Below are 21294 nucleotides of genomic sequence, written 5' to 3'. Positions count from 1 at the left end.
CTAGTGTTGGTCACCTGTGCGGCGAGCGCCCTCCCGTGGTCTTCCTGTTCATTGCCGGGACCGTGGGGTCCACAGAAGACTGAAGGAAGGTGGGGTTTTCAAGGCCGGGCAGAACTCCAGCGCCTGCGGCCTTTGCCTAGCTGGGCCACTCCGGGAGCCATTCTGCACCTCCCTCCTGGCCCCCGCCCCGCCGGCTCTTGGAAGAGAGAGGTGGAGGAATCTAGAAATCCTGGGTGAGAAGCAACCACTCGCCACAGATCTAAGGCAAGTGACAACCTCTCCGGGCCTGGTTGCCTTTTTATGAAGCGCTCTGCCCCATGCACCTCTGAGACCCCAAGGAGACAACCAAGTGATCGGTGAAGACGCTGGGAGAGTGCCTAGCATGTGCTTTAATGTAGGATCTCACCATTTGCGCATGGCATTCCTGGCTGGGGGCTAGCATGCGCTTTTCTGTAGGATCTCACCATTTGCGCATGGCATTCCGGCTGGGGGCCTGGTGGGGGCGCGGATCCCAAATGGAGGTGGACAGGAGAAAGGTGTTAACTCCTTCCTCCTCCTCCGCAGCCTGTTACTCTGCCCTGTGTATCCGACATGTTGCTGCCAGAAACCACATACCTCACATCTAATCATGCCATGCCGTGTTCCAGCTCAAAAGCCCAACGCCCTGCCTCCTCACCTTCAGAGTAAACCAAACTGCTACTGAGATTACCCACCTCACTCTGCCTCTCTGGATTTACATGGGCAGATTCTGTCTTCCAGTCACAGCTGCATTTTCACATAACCCACTTTGAGGTCTCTCTGCTATTGTTCCCTCGGTCTCTTTGGCTGGGGATGGCTTGGACTGGTTTCTGCAGATCTTTGTCTGATTTAAAAACCACTTCAAGCTCCAGCTCATCCATGACGTTGTCCTTGATCTTGCCTCCTCCAGAACTCAGGAGGACCTGGCCTGGTCCTCTCCTGGGTTCCCACAGCCCCTTCCAGTTCTGACTATAGCACAGGTCAGGGTGTCTTCTGTGATTCTGTACATATATAAGTACACATACTTATACATATATAAATACATATTTTACACATGCATATACTTGCTTGGCTCCCCCTCTAGACTGTAAATGCCCAGAGGATGTGGAGCGGGTTGTATTCCTCAATGTATCCTTTGCAGCTCTGTTAGAACCCTGCCCTACACAAACCTTTCATAACTGTGGGATGAATTGGGAGGTGGAACTCAGGGACCCAAGTGACCCATGAGAAAAGCCACAGATGGAGATCCTGTTAGTGGGGTTTCGATAGTTGTCTCCATCATTGGGGCCTGTATGCCATCCCACATTATCATCCCAGCAGACCCTGGGAGTGGGTACTTAGTGCCCTCCTTCTGATGAGGAGACTGGGAGGCTGTAGGACTCAGCCAGAGGAGCTAGATAGTGGATGGCAGTTTCGATCCTTGCTTCTCAGCAGCAAAGCCTGGCTCTCTCTCCTAGCCTTTTGGTACTTTGCTTCATCTCACGTGAGACCTCATCACTGCTCCCTCCTGGCTCAACTCCCTCCAGGCATAATCAGGCCCCTTCGGCTTTGGGGAGCATATTTTACAAGTCGAGAATCGGAGTACATGTTGTCTGATGTTGATGTTTGTACTTCAGAGATGACCGGTCAGAATATGTCTGAAAGTCAGATTGTTCTTGAAAACTGAGTGTGACTATAGGGCCTGAGTGCTTCTTATGCTTTGGTGTAACCGGTGAGGGGCACTCACCGTATAATACTTTGGGGGTAGCCAACTAGGATGCTGGTATTCTGTTCTCCCCAGAAGGGAAGAGAGAATTCCTGAGGGAAGGAAATGAATTGCTAGGGATCCAGGAGGCAGCCTTGGAGGGACCACTGTTAATCTCTTCTCCCACCTCCTGTCTGTCTGTCCCTCTTGCCTGGATTCTCCCCCTCAGCAGGACCTAATGCCTGTTGCCTAAGCTCTCAGCCTCAGGCTGCCGCCGCTGCTTTCTCCCTCGCTGCCTCGCGGCCTCCCTTCACCTCCCTTTGTCTGGGGTCTTTGTCTGTGGTCCCTGCGGTCCGCAGTCCTCGGCCTCCCCTCCCTTTCTCCCCGGCCTGGCTGCTCCCTCCCTCTCTGCGGGGGCCGGGAGGCTCGGCGAGGGGAGCGGGCTGGGTTGCCATGGTCACATCGAAGCCGGCCGCAGCTGGCCCGGGCAGCTGCTCCTGGGGCTCCGGATGGGCGGACAAAGCCAGGCGGCCTTGGCAGCCCCAGAGCCGGAACCCCAAAGCCCTGAGACAGGGGGGGACTGCGACCCAAGAGAACCCTGAGCTGGAGGTGAGAGGGAGGAAGCCAGAGCCCAACTGGCAGGGCAGGAGTGGGGACTGGCGCTGGGCCCTCCCCTCTCAGGGAGGGACCAGGAGGTCCAGGCTGGAGGTGTGGTGGGAGGAGGGGAGTACGGTGGAGCCCGTGGGGTGGGGAGGAGGGAAAAGATGGGGAAGAGAGTTGGGGCCGAGGTGTGGCAGATGGGCTAGGGCTAGGCTGTTTCTAAGGGGAGTTCTGGGACCCTCCTGCCCTGACACCCAGAGGCAGATTCGCTTCAACCTTTGGAATTGGGGCCCCTGTGCCCCTAGCCTGTCCCTTAGTTTTCCCTTCCCATTTCAGCCCCTACTCTTCTCTTCTCCCAGGTCCCTTCCTTTCAATCCCTATGCTTCCACCTTCCTCTTCTCCCATCTCTGGGTTCCACAACTGCCTCTTTTCCCCTTGATGTATCTGCTCCCCTTTTGAGGCCCCTCTCTTCTCTGTCCTCCTCTCTGAGCATCCCTCCCACCCTTTCCTGCCTCCACTCCAGTTCTCTCGCTTGCCCAGCCCTTCTCCCCAAACTCCGGTCTTCCCATCTTCTGCTGTGCGCCCTCTGTCTTCATTCTCCCTTTCCTCTCTCTGATCCCCAGTTCCCCTCTACCGCAGTCTAGTTTATACCCTGCTGAGTTCTCTCGCCGGGCCTCATCTCTCTCCATCCCCCAGGCTGCCCACAGCTGAGCTGTCTCATCTTTGTCCCTGTGCTACATCATCTCTTCCTCCTCCTCTCGGACCTCAGTTTCCCAAGTGGACTTGCTGGCATCAAGGCCTGTCTCACACCCGGGGCCTTCTCCACCCCCTCACCCTGCCCCCCACCCCCCAGAGGATTCTCACTCTCCCCAGCTGCTGACCCAGCCTGCTTGTCCCAAAGGCAGCTGCCTCTCCCAGGAAGGGGACAGCGACCTGTGTGGAGGGCCCATCCTCTCTCTCACTGGTCCTGCTGGGCTTCCCTGTAGTGGCCCGGCGGTCTGCGGGCCAGACCGGAGCTGCTCTCTCCTACGTGCCTCTCCTCACATTTTCCCCAGCTGTTCCTCCTTTTTCCTGGGCAGCAGGAGGCCATTGGCTTGGAGGGGAGGGAAGCTGGGAATGGGAGGACATGGAGGGAGGAGGGGTAGAGGGTCCTCTGGGGGCTCAGCAGGACATGGGGGCCTACTGGAGTTGGGAGTGATTCGGGAGATGTGGGCGGGCTCTGGGGACCACCGACGGGCGTGTGTATACACTAGGTCTGTGGATACACTGGGTCTTGGGTACTACTCTGGGGGCCTGGATGGCTGGGACTTCCCTCTCTGGCCCCTGACAGTCTCAGCTCAGAGCCTTGCATTCCAGCCGGCTCCAGCCCCCTCTCTGCTGTCACTTGACTCCACTGGGCCCCAGTCCCGCATCCCTCCCACTCCTCTAGCTCTGGGCTGGGATGAGGTGGGCATCACCGACTAGGAATGTCTCCTGGGGGACAAGAGGGAGCAAGGGTTTCAGGAGTCTATGGTTTCTTTGACTCTCTGCAGTGGACTCCTCTGGCTGGCACCGCCATGCCACCTGGCCAGGGTCAGCGTGCGCCTGGGGTGTGGAATGTCCCACTGGGGTGTGAGGGGCTGTGGCTCCTTCCCTGAGGGATCTGGCGGCAGCTCAGCCCGGCTGCCCGCCCGGGGCTTCCCGGGAGCCACAGCCCCGGGAAGGAGGGGCCGAGAGTCCACCCAGGTGAGGTTACTCGGGAAACCTTGGCCCCACCCCCGGCGGGCCCCACCCCCGGCCCGGCCTCTCCGGGCCCAGATTCCCCTGCGGCCGACTCCGGAGGGGGAAGGTGCGCCGGGGCGCCCTGGGGTTTTGGTGGGAGGGGACGGAGAGGCAATTCTCCGGGTGGCCACGGGGCTGTCTGTTCGTGAGTCCCTTAGCAGTTGGGGTTCCCCAAGGTTTGTGGGTTGACCCGGGGTTGCAGTACGTGCCCATATGTGCCTTCGCCTCTCCCGAGGGCCCGTCTCTTCCTGGTAGTGCCCTTGTGTTCTTATTCGGGACGTCGTGTTTCTTTCTTGGGACTGTTGTCTGGGTCTGCACGTAGGGTGAGTTTCTATCTACCTGCTGTGAGGTGCAATGGGGCAGAGATCTGCAGCGGCGTGAGGCCCTACCCTACCCTGCAGGTGATTGGCAGGTGTGGGTGTGGAGAGAGGTGGTGGGGCCCCCCGGTAGCCCCTGAGCGGGGTGGAACACCTCCCCGCACAGCTCTTCTGTCCTGCCCACCTCACCCAGCAGCTCTCTGCTCTTTCTCTCACACTGGATCTGTTTACGCAGTCTCTTGGCACCCAACTTGTCTGTACCCCTCCTTTTTGACTGTGTGATTTTCTCTTTGCCTCTCTGTCCTCCTCCTCAACCCCGCCGCTCACCTGTCCAGGCCTGTCCTTGCCAGCCATCAGACCCTCCGACCCCACCAGGGTCAGAGCTGCCTGGGCCTGAGGGGGCCCTGCCCTGAGGAGGACGCCGAAGCTTTGAGCAGGTAGCCAAGGAACCAGGGCCTCGGAGTCTGGACGCTAGGGTCCTTGAGAGAGACTGGGAAGGGCCTTGCGGGCTTATGGGGAGGAACTGGAGGGTGGAAGTCGAGGAAGGGGCTGGGAGAGGGGGAGCTGGCCCCCAGGCTGGGCTGGGGTGTAGAGGACCGGAGACTCAGAGCGGTCAGAGAGAAGCTGAGGCTGGTGATGTGAAAAGAGTAGGTCTAGGAGGCCAGGCTGGACAGGTGAGCCCCGCTCCCTTCCCCCATTCAAACTCCGGCGCAGCGCCGGGCCTGTGGGAACGCGCTCCTTCCCTGTGCCCTGGGGCTGCTCCCCTTCACCTCCCTCTCTAGGAACCGAGCCCAGAAAAGGGGAGGGGGGTGGGATGGGGTGGAAAGGGGGGGCCATCCTGTCGTGGGGGCAGGGAGTGTGGGAGGCCCTGGGCGGTCCACAGCTGGCCCTCGCTGCGGCGATCCTCCTTTGTGGGGCTCCGGGGGTGGGCCGTGGGCGGGTGGAGGGGGGTGGGCGCGCCGAGCCGGTTACCTGGGGGAGGCCGCGGCGCGCGGGGGAATGCGGGTGGGCGTGGCGGGGCGGAGGGGAGCGCGGGGCCGGGAGGGCGGTGCCGGGCGTGGGAGCGGCGGGCGGGGACGGCCCGGCCCGGGCGGGGGAAGGGAGGGCCGCGGCCCGGGCGCGCGGAGAGCCGGCGGAGCGGGGGAGCGGGGAGGGGGAGGCGGCGCCTGGGCTCGAGCCGCCCCAGCCCTGGCTCCTCTCCCCGGAACAGGCCCCCGACAGCTGCTCGCGGGAGCCGCCTCCCGACACCCGAGCCCCGCCGGCGCCTCGCGCTCCCGGCTCTTGGCTCCCTCTGCCTCCCCCTCCCCGCGCCCCGCCGCCGCCGCCGCCGCCGCCGCCGCCGCCGAGGAGGCCCCGCTTCGGGGTCGGACGCCCGGGTCTGTGGCGAAGAGCGATGAGAGGTAGGGAGAGCGGCGGGAGGACCCCGGCGGGGTGGAGGGGAGAGGGCGGCGGCCCGGGGCTCCGGCGGCGCGCGGTGGCCCAAGGATGAGGGCCTGGCCGGGAGGCAGGACGTTCCTGGGCTGGACTTGGTTGTCCAGCGTTGCTAAGTCAGTCCCTGTCCGCCTCCCCAGCCTTCTGGCTTACTGCCTGAAAATGCGGGCGGGGGGCCCCCTGACCTCCGAGAAAGTGTGTGTCTAGCCTTGAGGGAGGACCCCCTAACTCAGTCTGGAAGGAACTGCACCCCAGGAAAACAGGTGTTCATATGTGTACCCCCGCCCCCCCAATCATCTCCCAGCTTCCTGGAGAAGGGGGCCTGTCCTCCCACTGGCCCAGTCTCTGCGGGCATCTACTCACTGTTAAGCCTGTTCACCCCACCAGCTCCCAGTTGGGCAGCCTGGCCTCAGCCCAGCAGAGAGAGGGCCTGACACCCTAACCTGAGCCACCGGCGCTCATTCACGCTGGATGGTCAGTTGGTTCTGCCAGGAGATATGGTCATTGCCCAGTGAGCACCATCCTCAGTGTCCCTCCCTACTCCCTCCTCTCCAGCCTTCCCCTACAGGTCCCCTGCTGGGTGGACAGTCCTTTCCAGCACCTCCACCCCCTGCCAGACTCATTGTTGCTGATGGCACATAGGTATGCCCAGAATTGAGTGGTACTGTGGAGTCAGGTGAAGGCTGAGCCTATGGGAAAGCAGAGAAATGGCTTTTTTCTTATTGTCACTCCAGCCACCCAAGTTTCCTTCGGTTCCCCACTCTCTTGACTTCCTTCTGACCTGGTCACCTTGAGTATTAGGGGGTGGGCTCCAGTTCTCTTGGGATCCTGTGCCCGAGGACCTGAGTGTGTGTGTCTGTCACACTGTCCTCTGATCATAGGAACATGTCTATCATGTCAGGTTCACAGGTGTCGGAGGATGGCTATTCACTAAGTGGACTTGAAAGAATGCAGAGGTGTGGATGGAGTTGATGTGTACACAAGTGTCTCTGTTTGCCCCGGGGTTGGGGGGTGTCTATGTGTGTAATGGATTTATGAGACTGTCTCTGAAAGTCTGTGAGACAGTTTTGTGTATGTGTGTGCATGCACCCTACATCTAACCCCAGTGTTTACATCTGGCTCTGTAAGTTTGACCACGTGTGTGTGTTGTGTGTGTGTGTGTGTGTGTGTGTGTACAGAGCTCTGTGGGTGTTGTCTGGAGCGGGGGTTGGGGTTGGGAGAAGAGGGTGATGGGCTTGCAGCAGAGTGTAATTGGTTGTGATGGGGATGGGAAAGGTCTTCTGGGCCTGTCCTTGGTGCTTCTGACCCAGTGGAGAGAAGTGGGGTGACAGGGTGTCAGAGAACAGATTGCCCCAGACGTCTCTCTGTGCATTTCTCTGCTTGGCTCTGTGCCCTGCGCACTTCGAAGCCTGCTCTGTTTACCTCTTGCTTTGTGTTTCTCGCCCTGTCTCCCCCTGCCTTCTTTCCTCTGCCTGTCTTTGTATCTCTGCCCCAGGCTCCTCTTGCTTGCTCCGTCTGGCTCCGATGACTCATCTGGGGTAGGCATGAAGGTTACTCAGGGGAACAAGGGCCCCGCTGTTCCCTGGGGAGGTGGGGGGGGTGTGTTGGAGAGCAGCACCCAGGAACGCCAGGCTGCCTGCCTGGGGTTCCGGCAGTCTGCTTCGGGTGTCGGCTCCCCGACCCCCAAGGGACCAGGTGTGATGCTTCTGGTTCCTGCTCTCCTTTGATAGCCGGGTCCCCCCACAACTCAGTAGCCCCTCAGCTGCTGCTGCAGCGGAGCTGTGGGGTCTCAGCTGCCTCTTACATTCCTGCCCTACAGCATTGTGGGAGCAGCTGGAGGAGGACAAAGGGATGGGGGAGTGTCCCCCCACTCCTCCTACCTCCTGGGGTGACCTGGCTTCCCTGTCTTTAGAACCGCCCTCATCTCCAAGGCAACTCAGCCTTTCCCTCTGCCCTGGGCTCTTCTTCTGAGGCAGCCCTCTTCAGAAACTGGGAACTGGGGGAATAGGATGTCAAGATCTTAGGAAGGGAAGGCAGAGCAGGCAGAGGGGATAGGAGGCTTGGGACCTGATGGCAGAGAGGGTAAAGGTCGGAGGGGTGGCGCTAGGGGTCCCAAAGAATCCCACGGCCTGGAGAACTGAGTGCTGACCTCTACTGGGAAGAAGACAGGTCAAGATAGTTTGGTCTGGCTCTGGGCCTGGGACTGAGGCTGGGGAGGGTAGGTACCTGGGTTCGTAAGGAGTTGTAGTTGAAATGGTTTTCAGGGGTGGGGTGGGGCAAGCTGCCTGGGGCCCAGTGAGGAAGAGCTAGGGTCCTTGAGCTGTAACAGACACAGGTCACCTGGGGATTGTGTTAAAGTGCAGATTCTGATTGTGTGGGTCTGAGATTCTGCGTTTCGCCCAAGCGCCCAGGTGTTGCTGAAGCTGCTGGGTCAGGGACCAGCAGGGCTGTGGAGGGCACTGAGATTGGAAGGTGCTGGGGTCCCCCACTTGTTTGAGAATTCTGGTCTCCTAAGTGGGGAGGGAAACCAGGGTTTAGCTCTGTGTCTGGCACATGGGGAGCATTCTAAAAATACCGCTGATGCTGTTAAACAGCGACTGTTGTGGTCATTTTACTGCTGTTATCCCCAGAGCAGTCCATTCTGTGTCTCTCATGTTGCTGGCCGTGAGCCAGTCTCCCTGATTGCCCTTACACTAACCTCCCCGCCACCCCATTATGTCCCTTGCAGAGATGCTGCCCCCACCCCCATAGGCCCAAGGGATCTGGAGCAATGGGACCAGGGGCCTTTTCATTTCTACTGCTGCTGCTCTTGGTGGCAACTGGAGATGCTGACATGAAGGGACATTTTGACCCTGGTGAGGAGACTGGCTGTTGGGTCCCTGATGGATGGGGCTTGGGAGACTGAGTCAGTGGCCTTGACCCTCCATACGCCTGTGTTCACACAGCCAAGTGCCGCTATGCCCTGGGCATGCAGGACCGGACCATCCCAGATGGTGACATCTCTGCCTCCAGCTCCTGGTCAGACTCCACTGCTGCTCGCCATAGCAGGTAGCTGGCACACCTGGGGCTGTCCTGGAGGGAAACCCCTGGGGCTGCTGCTTGCGCTTCCAGCCCTCTGACCAAGTTAAGAGGCTTCTGAGAGGGCCAATGCCAATGGCAACCACCCTCCCCCCCAGTTTCAAGTGTCGGGGTGGGGATTAAATACTGGAGACAGAGGCAGACCTAGGGCCAGGTATCCCTTGTGATCTCCTGCCCCCTCTCAGGCTTGAAAGCAGCGATGGAGATGGTGCCTGGTGCCCTGCAGGGCCGGTGTTCCCCAAGGAGGAGGAGTACCTCCAGGTGGACCTGCGGCGGCTGCACCTGGTGGCCCTGGTGGGCACCCAGGGACGGCACGCGGGGGGCCTGGGCAAGGAGTTCTCTCCCAGCTATCGACTGCGTTACTCCCGGGACGGCCACCGCTGGATGGACTGGAGGGATCGCTGGGGCCAGGAGGTGAGGCTGAAGGGGATAGCCCAGGAAGGCTGGGTCCCCTCTGCCCCAGCTGTGGGCTATACACTGATGAGTCTGCAGTGTGTGCCCTCTCTAGCCTGGGCATCTCCCCTGAGCTCCATCAAGTGTTGCAAACCTGACCACTTCCCACCTAGATGTGTAATAGACTTCTCACACTTAACCATAAACTTCTCAGGCTGAACTTGATCCCCATTCCCACCCCAAACCTGCTCCGCCCCCAGCATTCTCCAACTCAGGAAATGGTACCACTGTAAGCTAAGATGCTATCCCCAATTCTGCTTTTCTTCCCACCTCCTACTTTAAAGCATCAGCAAGGCAAGTCTGTTCTGCCTCCATGATATTTCCTGAAATCTGCTCACTTCTTAGCACCTCCATCTCTACTGCCCCAGGCCAGGCCCCACCATCTCCTGCTTAGACGAATGCAGTAGTCTCCAAATGGCTCTCCTTGCTGCTTTCTCTCCTGAAGTCATCTTCACCTGGAGGCTATATCCAGGGTCCATGAGAAGATGCCTCATGCCTGGCTCTTGTCCGCACCCCTTAGTCCTCTCCCTGTTCATGCAGGCCCTGCTGGTTTTCTTGCTATTCCTGAAACACCCTAGGGCTCACCCCACAGTCTCAGGACACCTTCACTTGCCGGTCTCTGTGCCTGGAAAGCTCTCCCTCCCCGGCTGTGCCCAGGCTCTCCTCCCTCCATTCAGTTCTCCCCCAAGATATCAGCTCCTCAGAGCCTTTTTGGACTCCCCACCTCCTGCTGCCTCTTGCTAGTACAACTGTCTCTCCTCCTGGACTGTCAGTCCTACAGGGGAGGGAGGGATGCTCACCCCCTGGAGGCTGTGCCTGGCTGGTGCAGAGTGGGGTGCTGAGCCAGTGGCTGCTGAGTGAACAGAGGGATTGGGGTGAAGGAAGAGGGAAGCTGGAGCAGGGGTGCAGAGCTGCAAGGGACTGGGTAGAATCCAGGCACAACAGGATGAGCGGAGCCAGGCAAGGAAGGGATGGGAGAGCTGACGCTGGAGGTCAGGACAGACCTTCAGGCTGGGAGGGTGTCAGAGGGCTCTGCTGCAGCCCCTTGTCTTGCTGAAGGCCCGGCTGTACTCCACAGCCCCGGGTGCTCAGTGCCATCCTTTGTGGGTCTCTCTGTGGCCACTGTGGGCTGGGCCAGGAAGCCGCTGGGGCTGGGAAGTTAGACCTGATCTGGAGCCTTCTTCTCCCATCCATCCTGTGTCCTGGCCCACAGGTGATCTTAGGTAATGAAGATCCTGGAGGAGTGGTGCTGAAGGACCTTGGGCCTCCCATGGTGGCCCGACTGGTTCGCTTCTATCCCCGGGCGGACCGGGTCATGAGCGTGTGTCTGCGGGTGGAGCTGTATGGCTGCCTCTGGAAGGGTGAGTGTTCAGACCCCCGAGGATTCATTCCTGTCCTGGGGAGGGGGGAGCAGCGAGGGGGGAGAGGGGCATCCAGAATCCTCTCTCCTGTTGGGAAGCTGTCCCTATGGGTGAGGAGGGGACAGGCAAGCATTGCCTCCGCCATGCCAATGGCCTATGGCAACACTTGAGAGAGGGGCCTGAAACCCACCCTCTGAGAGGGGTGGGGGAGGGAGGCTGGAAGCTCTGTGCCCCTAACGCCCCTCTTACCCCCACCCCAGATGGACTCCTGTCTTACACGGCCCCTGTGGGGCAGACGATGTACTTATCTGAGGCCGTGCACCTCAATGACTCCACCTACGATGGATATACCACGCACGCTGTTGGCGGGTGAAAGAAGCGGGCCCCATAGGACATGGAGCCTGGGGTGGGAGGGTGGACGGGGTGGGTGGGGGAGGGGGTTGGTTAGCTGTCTGGGCAGGGAGAGAGCGGAACTGCAGAGAGGGATGGCTTGGGTGGGGCCTCCAGGGACAGGACCAGGATTGAGGGGTAGCAGGGTGCCCACTAGCTCATGTGATACTTGGTGTGAATTAGGAAAAGGCCTGCCTCTGCGAAGACACTTAGATCCATTGTAAATTGTCACAGTAAATACACATTGTGGGTTGAGCGGTGTCCCTTAGAGGCGGTGCCTTTGTGTAGCATGTGACTGCTAGGTGCTCCATCCCATTCCCCTCCTTGGGGGTGGAGAAGAGAGAGCTGTGTGAGGTTGGGACAGGGGTGGGGGAGTTGCTGGGCCAGGCTGGCCAGACCACTGGGAGGCAGGGTTGTAGAGCACCCAGACAGGTGACACTTTCTTCTCTTCCAACCTCTTCTTCCTCGGCCCCCTGCTTGCCAGGCTGCAGTACGGAGGGCTGGGCCAACTGGCAGATGGTGTGGTGGGGCTGGATGACTTTAGGAAGAGCCAGGAGCTACGGGTTTGGCCGGGCTATGACTATGTGGGCTGGAGCAACCACAGCTTCCCCAGTGGCTACGTGGAGATGGAGTTTGAGTTTGACCGGCTGAGGGCCTTCCAGGCCATGCAGGTGGGTGTGGCCAGCTCCCAGGGCAGGCTCTGAGATCAGGCTGGGTTCCCTGGGGTGCCTGCTTGGGCTCTCCTGGCCTGAGGGCCTTCCAGGCCATGCAGGTGGGTGTGGCCAGCTCCCAGGGCAGGCTCTGAGATCAGGCTGGGTTCCCTGGGGTGCCTGCTTGGGCTCTCCTGGCCTGAGGGCCTTCCAGGCCATGCAGGTGGGTGTGGCCAGCTCCCAGGGCAGGCTCTGAGATCAGGCTGGGTTCCCTGGGGTGCCTGCTTGGGCTCTCCTGGCCTGAGGGCCTTCCAGGCCATGCAGGTGGGTGTGGCCAGCTCCCAGGGCAGGCTCTGAGATCAGGCTGGGTTCCCTGGGGTGCCTGCTTGGGCTCTCCTGGCCTGAGGGCCTTCCAGGCCATGCAGGTGGGTGTGGCCAGCTCCCAGGGCAGGCTCTGAGATCAGGCTGGGTTCCCTGGGGTGCCTGCTTGGGCTCTCCTGGCCTGAGGGCCTTCCAGGCCATGCAGGTAGGTGTGGCCAGCTCCCAGGAAGGGCTCTGAGACCAGGCTGGGTTCCCTGGGGTGCCTGCTTGGGCTCTCCTGGCCTGAGGGCCTTCCAGGCCATGCAGGTGGGTGCGGCCAGCTCCCAGGAAGGGCTCAGACCAGGCTGGGTGCCTGGGGCGCTCGCTCGGGCTCTCCTGGCCTTGACTCTGTGTCCCTCCTCCCTTTCCCCCAGGTCCACTGTAATAACATGCACACGCTGGGAGCCCGCCTGCCCGGTGGGGTGGAGTGTCGCTTCAAGAGGGGCCCGGCCATGGCCTGGGAAGGGGAGCCCGTGCGCCATGCTCTGGGGGGCAGTCTGGGGGACCCCAGAGCCCGGACTGTGTCAGTGCCCCTGGGCGGCCGCATGGGCCGCTTCCTGCAATGCCGCTTCCTCTTTGCGGGGCCCTGGCTACTCTTCAGCGAAATCTCCTTCATCTCCGGTAAGCCCCTGCTCTCTGCCCAGTTCCGGGCCCCTGGGATTGCTAACCCATAGTGACCCCAAATAGCAACTCTTGGCACTGACAAGCCTTTCCAAGGAGGGCTGTGCTTAGTCACCCAGTTGGGTCTGACTCCTTGCAACCCCTTGGACTGTAGCCCACCAGGCTCCTCTGTCCATGGGATTCTCCAGGCAAGAACACTGGAGTGGGCTGCCATTTCCTTCTCTAGGGGATCGTCCCAACCCAGGGATTGAACCCAGAAGGGGGTCCTAACCAATTTGAACCCCTCTTCCCCATTTCTCCCTGCCTATCTCGGTCTTTCCTTTATGAGCTCCTCACTCTTGACTGATGGTGAGCAGTATGACAGTGTGGTTGTTAAAATATTGAAATATTCTGTGCTGGTTGAGAAGCAGCCTCTTCTCTGAGCCTCCTGAGCCCCACTCTGGGCTCCCCCTGAATCCAACTTCTCCCCACAATCCAGCAACTGAAAGGTTAACACCGACCACAGCCACAACCCTCCAGGATCCTATTCTACCACCCATCCCAGTGGGTTGCTGCATACACTGAGTGTCAGCCCTGCTGCCTGTTGTTTAGTTGTTCAGTCGTGTCTGACTCTTTTGAGACCTCATGAACTGTAGCCCACCAGGCTCCTCTGTCCATGGGATTTCCCAGGCAAGAATACTGGAGTGGGTTGCCATTCCCTTCTCCAGTGGATCTTCCTGCCCCAGGGATCAAACCCTGGTCTCCTGCATTGCAGGCAGATTCTTTACTGCTGAGCCACCAGGGAAGCCCTGCTCCTACTTCTAACCAAATAACAGATAATTCCTGGGCTCTCGTGCATGTGTGCCTCCCTTTGGTTGCCCCGTTATCTGACTCCCTCTTTTTACTCCCTTCTCCCCAGATGTTGTGAATGACTCCTCCCTGGCTTTGGGAGGCACCTTCCCACCAGCCCCCTGGTGGCCACCCGGCCCCCCTCCCACCAACTTCAGCAGCTTGGGTGAGCTCGGGCCCCTCAAAGGCGTGTGGGTCCTGTGCCACCAGTCCTCCCTGAGGCCCCCACAGCATGGGTGGGGGGTCTCCCATGGTCCTGACCCTTGTGCTCCCCCCTGCCAGAGCTGGAGCCCAGGGGCCAGCAGCCTGTGGCCAAGGCCGAGGGGAGCCCGACCGCCATCCTCATCGGCTGCCTGGTGGCCATCATCCTGCTGCTGCTGCTCATCATTGCCCTCATGTTATGGCGGCTGCACTGGCGCCGGCTCCTCAGCAAGGTGGGCGATGGGGGGACGGGTGGGATGCGGGGGCGGAGAGCGGGGCTCCAGTGTTAGTTCGGGTTCAGCAGGGACCAGAGAGCGCAGTCGGATGAGAATAATTAGAGGGTTAGTAAGGAGCCCACATCGAGAGACGTGGGCAGGGGGTATGCAAATCAGGAGAAGTAGTGCAGTTCCTCGGGCCTGCTCAGCAGCGCTTCCCCCATCCCTGGGCCTGTGGGTGAGAGGAGGAGGCAGTGACCGGAACCCGGGAGGAATCTAGGAGGAGTCAGGAGAGGGTGCCTGAGACCGCCAATGGATGTGGGTTCCAGGAGGCGGCTCACCTGGGTCCATCCCTCGGGGCGAGGCTGGGAGGCTAAACACCCTGACCTCACTTCCTGCCTGTTCTCCAGACTCCTGCTGGGTACCCTCTCTGGCCAACCCAGACCCAGCCTGTTGATGTGGCCCACACATCAACCTCTTGGGGTAGAAGCCCAGTGGGAAAAGGTGGCAAGTGGAGCTAGAGGGGCGACTGGAAGAAGTGGGGCACCCCCCCCACCCACTGCCCATGTCTTCTGGGCGAGAGTCCAGTGGTGATGATAACACGTTAAAGTTGAGTTATGAACTGGTAGGATTTGGGTTGGAATCCCATTGTGGGACTTAAATGCACTGGAGCCTGTTTCTTTACCAGTGAGACGGAGTAATAGTAGACACGACTACAGGGCTGTAGTGAGGACTGGAGGAGGGAACACGGGTAGAGCATTTAAACAGCTGAGCAGTAGCTGCACTTAACGTTTCTTGTTCCCCATGACAAGGCCGAGCGTAGGGTATTAGAAGAGGAGCTGACGGTTCATCTCTCTGTCCCTGGGGATACCATCCTCATCAACAACCGCCCAGGCCCCCGAGAGCCACCCCCTTATCAGGAGCCACGGCCTCGTGGGAATCCACCCCACTCTGCTCCTAGTGTCCCCAACAGCTCCGGTAAGACCTGCCTTTTTCCAGTCCCACCTCCATCCTCTGCCTGTCTTCCTAGTGTATCCTTTCCTCTCTCCTTTACCGTTCCTTTCTTTTCCTTTACCAAACTGTCTTTCCCAGTTTCAACTCATTTTCTTATTTTTGTGTCCCTGGTCCCAGCCCTCTATGTTACTCATATCCCTACCATATAATTTCCCTCAGGAATTTCCCACAGTTCCAGTGCTCTCATCCTGTTACTGTGTCCCACACACATCCCACTCTCTTCTCTGTTGTGTCCTCTCACTGTGTCTTTCTGGCTCCTCTCCTCTCCTAGACTACCATGTTCATTCTATCCATCTATCTGTATTTATATATCCATTCTATCATTTTTCCATTTGTTTGTCCATCCATCCATATATACTCATGCATCCATTTGGCCATCTATCATCCATTCATTAACCATCTATTTGTCCTTTCATCATCTATCCATGCACTCACTCTCCATCTATCCACATATATTCATCCATCCATCTACCCAGCCATTCATCATCTATTCATCCATCCATCACGTATCCATCCAGTTATCCAGCACTCTCCAGATCCTTGTTTACACCGTCTCTTTCAGTATATTCCTTCTCATCAGCCCTAGTCTTGCCCTGTTCTGTGTCTCCCTGTCTGTCTAGTCTTGAGTCTCATCCCTTCCCCTTGTCTCCCCCGCCCGCCCTCTGTCTAGCCTTGAGTCTCACCCCTTCCCCGTGTTTCCCCCCCTCCTTCTCCCGACAGCGTTGCTGCTCTCCAATCCGGCCTACCGTCTCCTTCTGGCCACTTACGCCCGCCCCCCTCGAGGCCCGGGCCCCCCCACACCCGCCTGGGCCAAACCCACCAACACCCAGGGTAAGCCCCTCCACCCCTAGGCTCTGCCAGGCTCCCGGTACCTCTACTGGGGCAGGGAAAGTCCTCAGACCTTGCTCTCCCTCCTCTCCCCACTGTGGCCTCTTCCGCTCTCCTGAGCTCCCAAGGAGGAAGCTTTTATGCCCATAGCGCTCTTCTGCTGCTGCTTGCTCCTTTTTAAGGCCACCCCCTTGAGCTGAGGAGTAGAAAGCTCCCTGGTTCTCAGCTCGGTTCCCCTCCTCCTGTCGCGCCCATCTCTTGAGCTCCCAGAGCCAGAGAGGAGGATGCTGGGTGGCTCCAAGCTCTCTGTAGCCCCTCCTTCACCCTCCCCTCTCTCTAGAGCCGCAAGGAGGCCCTCTCCCCATGTGTCCTCTCTCTGCTCACACCCCCACCCTTCCTGTCTGCTCCTCCTCTCCCCTGTGTTGCCTTCTTGTCGCCCCTTCCCCAGGGCTAAGCGGGGACAGCTCTGCTTCCTCTCCTGTCTGTAGACCCCATGTTGTGCGGGCTGTGAGGCGCTGTTCTCCTCTCCCTCCATGTGCCCCTGTCTTTCCTTGTCTCTGAGCTTGGTGTGCTGGGTCAGGGGGGGTTTGGGTAACCATGGCAGAGAGGATGAAAGGATGAAAGCAGGGGGTATCCCAGCAATGTGAATGGCAGTGGCCGGCGGTGAGTGGGACAAGGGTTTGGAAATTGGAGAGTCACCAGATGGCTGGGACCATCCTTCTAGTGGTGGGTAGAGGAATTCCACTTTCAGCCAAGACTTTTTCATGGTCTTGGACTGTGCTAGGATCCCTAGAGAACAAGAGTTTATGACCTTCTTTGCTTATCTGTTTCCACTGCCTTGAAAGCTCTGTAGCAGCTCTTATCCCGTGCTGACACCTCTTCTGTTTTGAGGCTGCTGGGTGGAAAACCAGGAGGCAGAGGGTAGACCCCATCTCTTGCCCACCTGGGAGGCAGGGGGTGGGGCCTCTGGGCCGCGGGGGATGTGGAGAACCTTGGCTCTCAGGGGCTGTTCTTGATGCCTCTTCCTGTCTTCTTTCCCTCACCCCTCCAGCCTGCAGTGGGGACTATATGGAGCCTGAGAAGCCAGGTGCCCCGCTTCTGCCCCCACCTCCCCAGAACAGCGTCCCCCATTATGCCGAGGCTGACATTGTCACCCTGCAGGGTGTCACTGGGGGCAACACCTATGCTGTGCCTGCGCTGCCCCCAGGGGCGGCTGGGGATGGGCCCCCCAGAGTGGATTTCCCTCGGTCGAGGCTCCGCTTCAAGGAGAAGCTTGGCGAGGGTCAGTTTGGGGAGGTAAGTAGGATTCCTTTCCAGCCATCTGTAGTGTCTGCCTCTCTGGGGCTCCATGCATACCCAGGCCTCCCCCTGGGCCAGGAGCCTGTCTTCTGTGACTGTATTGTCCCAGTTGACCCTGTCACCTTGGTGAACCTTCTTCCTCCAGGTGCACCTGTGTGAGGTAGAGAGCCCTCAAGATCTAGTCAGTCTTGATTTCCCTCTCAATGTGCGCAAGGGACACCCTTTGTTGGTAGCGGTCAAGATCCTACGGCCAGATGCCACCAAGAACGCCAGGTGAGGACCAGGGATGGTGTCTGGAAGGTGAAGAGTGAGAAGTGATCGAGAGAGAAACCTGGTGGTGACCAACAGAGGGGAGAGTGGCTGGGGACTTGTGAGCAGGGTTGCTAGTTTAAAAGCCGCAGGGCAGCCCCTCGGTGTCCTGCCACCTTCTCCCTGCTTCTCCAGGAATGACTTCCTCAAGGAGGTGAAGATCATGTCGAGGCTGAAGGACCCAAACATCATCCGGCTGCTGGGCGTATGTGTGCAGGACGACCCGCTCTGCATGATAACCGATTACATGGAGAACGGCGACCTCAACCAGTTCCTCAGTGCCCACCAGCTAGAGGACAAGGCGACGGAGGGGGCCGGGGATGGGGAGGCGGCCCAGGGGCCCACCATCAGGTACACACACAGGGGGCCTCATCTGCTCCCCTCGCCCCAGCTTAGAGGGGAAGGGGAAGCACGGGGTGGGCAGGCAGGGAGAGGTTCCAGGAGGGGGCCTGGGATGAGACACACGTGGCTGTGTTCATCTAGAGCTCGAGGGGCAGGAAGGCCGGAGATGACGACAGTGAGGGGGTGCAGGTCAGGAACTTCCCTGTGCTCTCTCTCCCTCACTGCCCCCGAGTGCAGACCGGGGAGCATAACAAACACGGTACCTCTTTGGGGTCGGGTGAGCGTAAAGAAAGGTTGAGTGGGCCTCCACCTTCCATCTCTGCACCAGGAGGCAGGAGAACCCAGGCCTGGGAAGTGGGCTCTCCTTCATCTCCCAGCAATCTGTGAGGCATGCACAGCGATCTGTGAGGTGGGCACGACTCTAGGGCTGCCCCATGACCCTCTGTTGTTGGTTCCCGTACCCAGCTACCCGATGCTGCTGCACGTGGCGGCCCAGATCGCCTCGGGCATGCGCTATCTGGCCACACTCAACTTTGTGCATCGGGACTTGGCCACGAGGAACTGCCTGGTTGGGGAAAATTTCACCATCAAAATCGCTGACTTTGGCATGAGCCGGAACCTCTATGCTGGGGACTATTACCGCGTGCAGGGCCGGGCGGTGCTGCCCATCCGGTGGATGGCCTGGGAGTGCATCCTCATGGTGAGAGGCCCCTGGAGAGGCGGGCAGGGAGGGGAGGCTGGGGCAGCACTGACTGCCACTCGGAGCTCTGGGATCTTGTTCAGTCACCTGCCTTCCCTGGACTGTAGTCTTCCTCATCACTAAAGTGAAAGTTTGAGCTAATGCTCTATAAGGTCTCAAAGGACTGGAGGAAGCAGAGAGTTATGGTGTGATGGGAAACAGTCCAGGAGCCAAGATTGAGTGTGAGAGATGGAGTCAGGGTAGCAGAGAGAAAGGAATATAAAGAAACTAGAGACAGATTGGGAATCAGGACCAGAAAATGGAAAGAAAGATGGATAGAAACAGGAAGAAGTGAGGCGAGGACTAGAGCAGGAGAAGGCAGGCAGAGCCAGAGGAGAGGAGTGGGCTTAATGGGAAAGAGGGCCAGCTAAGGAGGGTGGAGTGTCGGGGAGGGGAGGGAGTCAGGTGAGTGTGGGGTAGTGATGCTGAGTGGACATGGGGTCCCAGTGGGGAGAGGAGGAGGGTCTCTGTTGTCTGATTGCTTTCTTTCCTCTGTTGCCTTAACCATGCACCAGGGGAAGTTCACGACCGCCAGTGACGTGTGGGCCTTTGGGGTCACCTTGTGGGAGGTGCTGATGCTCTGCAGGGCCCAGCCCTTTGGACAGCTCACCGACGAGCAAGTCATCGAGAACGCGGGGGAGTTCTTCCGGGACCAGGGCCGGCAGGTGAGAGCAGAGGGGAGGGAAGATGGGCCCCGGGGGGCCGGGAGGGCCAGAGCCTGTCTTCTTAGGGACTAAAGACTATTTGCCTGCCTTTCATCCATGCCGCCACAATGCAGGTGTACCTGTCCCGGCCCCCGGCCTGCCCGCTGAGCCTGTATGAGCTGATGCTCCGGTGCTGGAGCCGGGAGCCTGAGCAGCGACCACCCTTTTCCCAGCTGCATCGGTTCCTGGCAGAAGATGCAGTCAACACAGTGTGACTCACGACACCCAGCCGCCCCCCTCAGGGAGGATTCAGGGGAGGCCAGTGGCACTAAACAAGAGGAGCTTACGGCACCCCCACTCCATTCCCCCTCCCGACCTCCCTTCACCTCTGAGAGGCAGTGTGGCCGAAGGTGGGCTGGGCCTGCCAGGGAGCTGATGCCCTCCCTTCCCCGGACACGCTCTCATGCCTCCTTCCTGCTCCTCCCCTAGAAGCCCCTGCCACCCACCCAGCTGGCCCTGTGGATGGGATCCTCTCTGACCTCCTTGAGCCATCCCTTGGGGGAGGCTGGGAGAAGATATAGGGCAGACACTGGACCTGGCCCACTGGCGCACCTGGGCCCCACTGGACAACACTGGTACCTGGAGAGAAGACTGCTGCCCCCAGCCTCTCTCTCCCCGTCACACACTGGACCCCACTGGCTGAGAATTTGGGGAGTGAGGAGGACAAGAAAGGGAGAAGGGGGTTCCCTTGTATCTCCTCCCGGAATTGCCCTCAGCTTTGGCCTTTCCCTCCTCCATCCTCTGAAACACTGGACTTGGGGGTGATCCCTACCCCCACCCTTCTGCCTCCCCACCTCCCACCTGCCGTGTTGTAGCTAGAACTTCTCCAAGCCTGTATGTTTCTGTGGAATAAGTATTGGGATTAGGGGGGAAACAGAGAGCAACGGCCTGTGGCCCTGGGGTTGGACATCTCTATCGTAGCTGCCACATTGGTTTTTCTATAATCACTTGGGGTTTGTACATTTTTGGGGGGGAGAGACACAGATTTTTACACTAATATATGGATCTAGCTCAATGCTATTTTAATCCCCTGCACTAGGCAGGTAATAATAAAGGTTGAGTTTTCCACAGCTGCGAGTGGGCTTCTTGGGGTTTTGTCGAAATCTGCCTCCCGCTCCCCATCAACCCATTTCCTTTCTTCCTTCCCCCCTTTTTTCCTTCTTCTCCCCATTCCATTTCCTAATGTGTTTTGCCCAGCAGAGTGTTCTGTTTCTGCATAAGCCAGACCCTTGCCTGTGGGACCTAAGGCAAGGTCCCACATGAATATGGAACTCTGCAGGAGGCCTAGAGGGAGGCCTGACCCATGGACCCCTTTGTCTGACCCATGGACCCCTTTGCCAGTCTGGAGAGGTCTACTGATTCTTCCTCAGAATTATGTTTTAAAACCTGTTTAAAAAACATTACATATATATGTACTCACATACATGTAATATATATACACATATACAATTATGACTACATGTATATAAAACAGGAAAGCAATAGAAAGTTGGCCAAAATGTTAATAAAAGATATAGTAACGTGTGCTGCTTTAAAAAATGCTTAATAAGAAGACCTAGCAGCAGGTGTAATAATTACTGACATTTTCAGAAAAGTAATGAGCATAAATGATATTCTGAGATTTTTACAGCTGTAGTGGGATATGAAAATAGCCATGGTGTCTATCAGTGACAAGTCACAGGTACTGCTAATATACTGGGGCTTTTGCTCAGTCATACTTGGAGGAAATGCTAAGTTTCAGTTAGAGGATAATAAAAATAGAGGTGTAATTTTTTTCTTGCCAAAATTCTAGGAAACCCTCCCACGTCCTGGATCCCTGGGTCTGGAAGCCACAGGTGGAGAAGCCCTGGATTAGACTGATCAAGTGTGCAAATAACCCAACAGGTGTGAATTGTTCGAGAGCCAAACCAAGAGCATAAATGATCTCAGGCCTGGAAGGATGAGCCACAGCCACCAGGAAAATGTTTAACAAAGAGTTCAAATTTGGTTGGAATGAAAACAAAAAAATTCACTGCAAATATTGGAAAAGGCAGACCCATCTTGATGGCAGTTCATGTGAAATAAAGACCCTGGGTCTCAGTTGATGACATT

General features: G+C 58.5%; 1 protein-coding gene across 14 annotated transcripts; it reads left to right on the top strand.

Annotated features, from left to right (window-relative positions):
* Positions 1-245: 245 nt before the first annotated feature.
* DDR1 (discoidin domain receptor tyrosine kinase 1) lies at positions 246-20273 on the top strand. Of its 14 annotated transcripts, XM_043450170.1 has the most exons (21): positions 4108-4130; positions 4716-4817; positions 5591-5780; positions 6367-6453; positions 8540-8666; positions 8757-8859; positions 9075-9303; positions 10556-10703; positions 10964-11072; positions 11578-11764; positions 12478-12724; positions 13623-13718; positions 13835-13986; positions 14781-14946; positions 15703-15813; positions 16862-17106; positions 17255-17382; positions 17554-17769; positions 18226-18460; positions 19015-19164; positions 19278-20273. In XM_043450170.1, the coding sequence occupies exons 5-21, from the start codon at positions 8582-8584 to the stop codon at positions 19416-19418; spliced, it is 2748 nt and encodes a 915-aa protein (XP_043306105.1). In that variant the 5' UTR covers positions 4108-4130; positions 4716-4817; positions 5591-5780; positions 6367-6453; positions 8540-8581; the 3' UTR covers positions 19419-20273. The 14 variants fall into 14 exon arrangements, with proteins under 14 accessions (XP_043306107.1, XP_043306096.1, XP_043306097.1 ...); XM_043450167.1 differs by lacking the exons at positions 4108-4130; positions 6367-6453 and adding an exon at positions 2294-2311; XM_043450163.1 differs by lacking the exon at positions 6367-6453.
* The last annotated feature ends 1021 nt before the right edge of the window (positions 20274-21294 follow it).

The sequence above is a fragment of the Cervus canadensis genome, chromosome 28 (genome assembly GCF_019320065.1).
Source record: "Cervus canadensis isolate Bull #8, Minnesota chromosome 28, ASM1932006v1, whole genome shotgun sequence".
In the NCBI taxonomy this organism is placed as follows: Eukaryota; Metazoa; Chordata; class Mammalia; order Artiodactyla; family Cervidae; genus Cervus; species Cervus canadensis.
The sequence above is the reverse complement of the archived record's forward strand: the minus strand, read 5'-3'. Positions and strand labels throughout refer to the sequence as shown.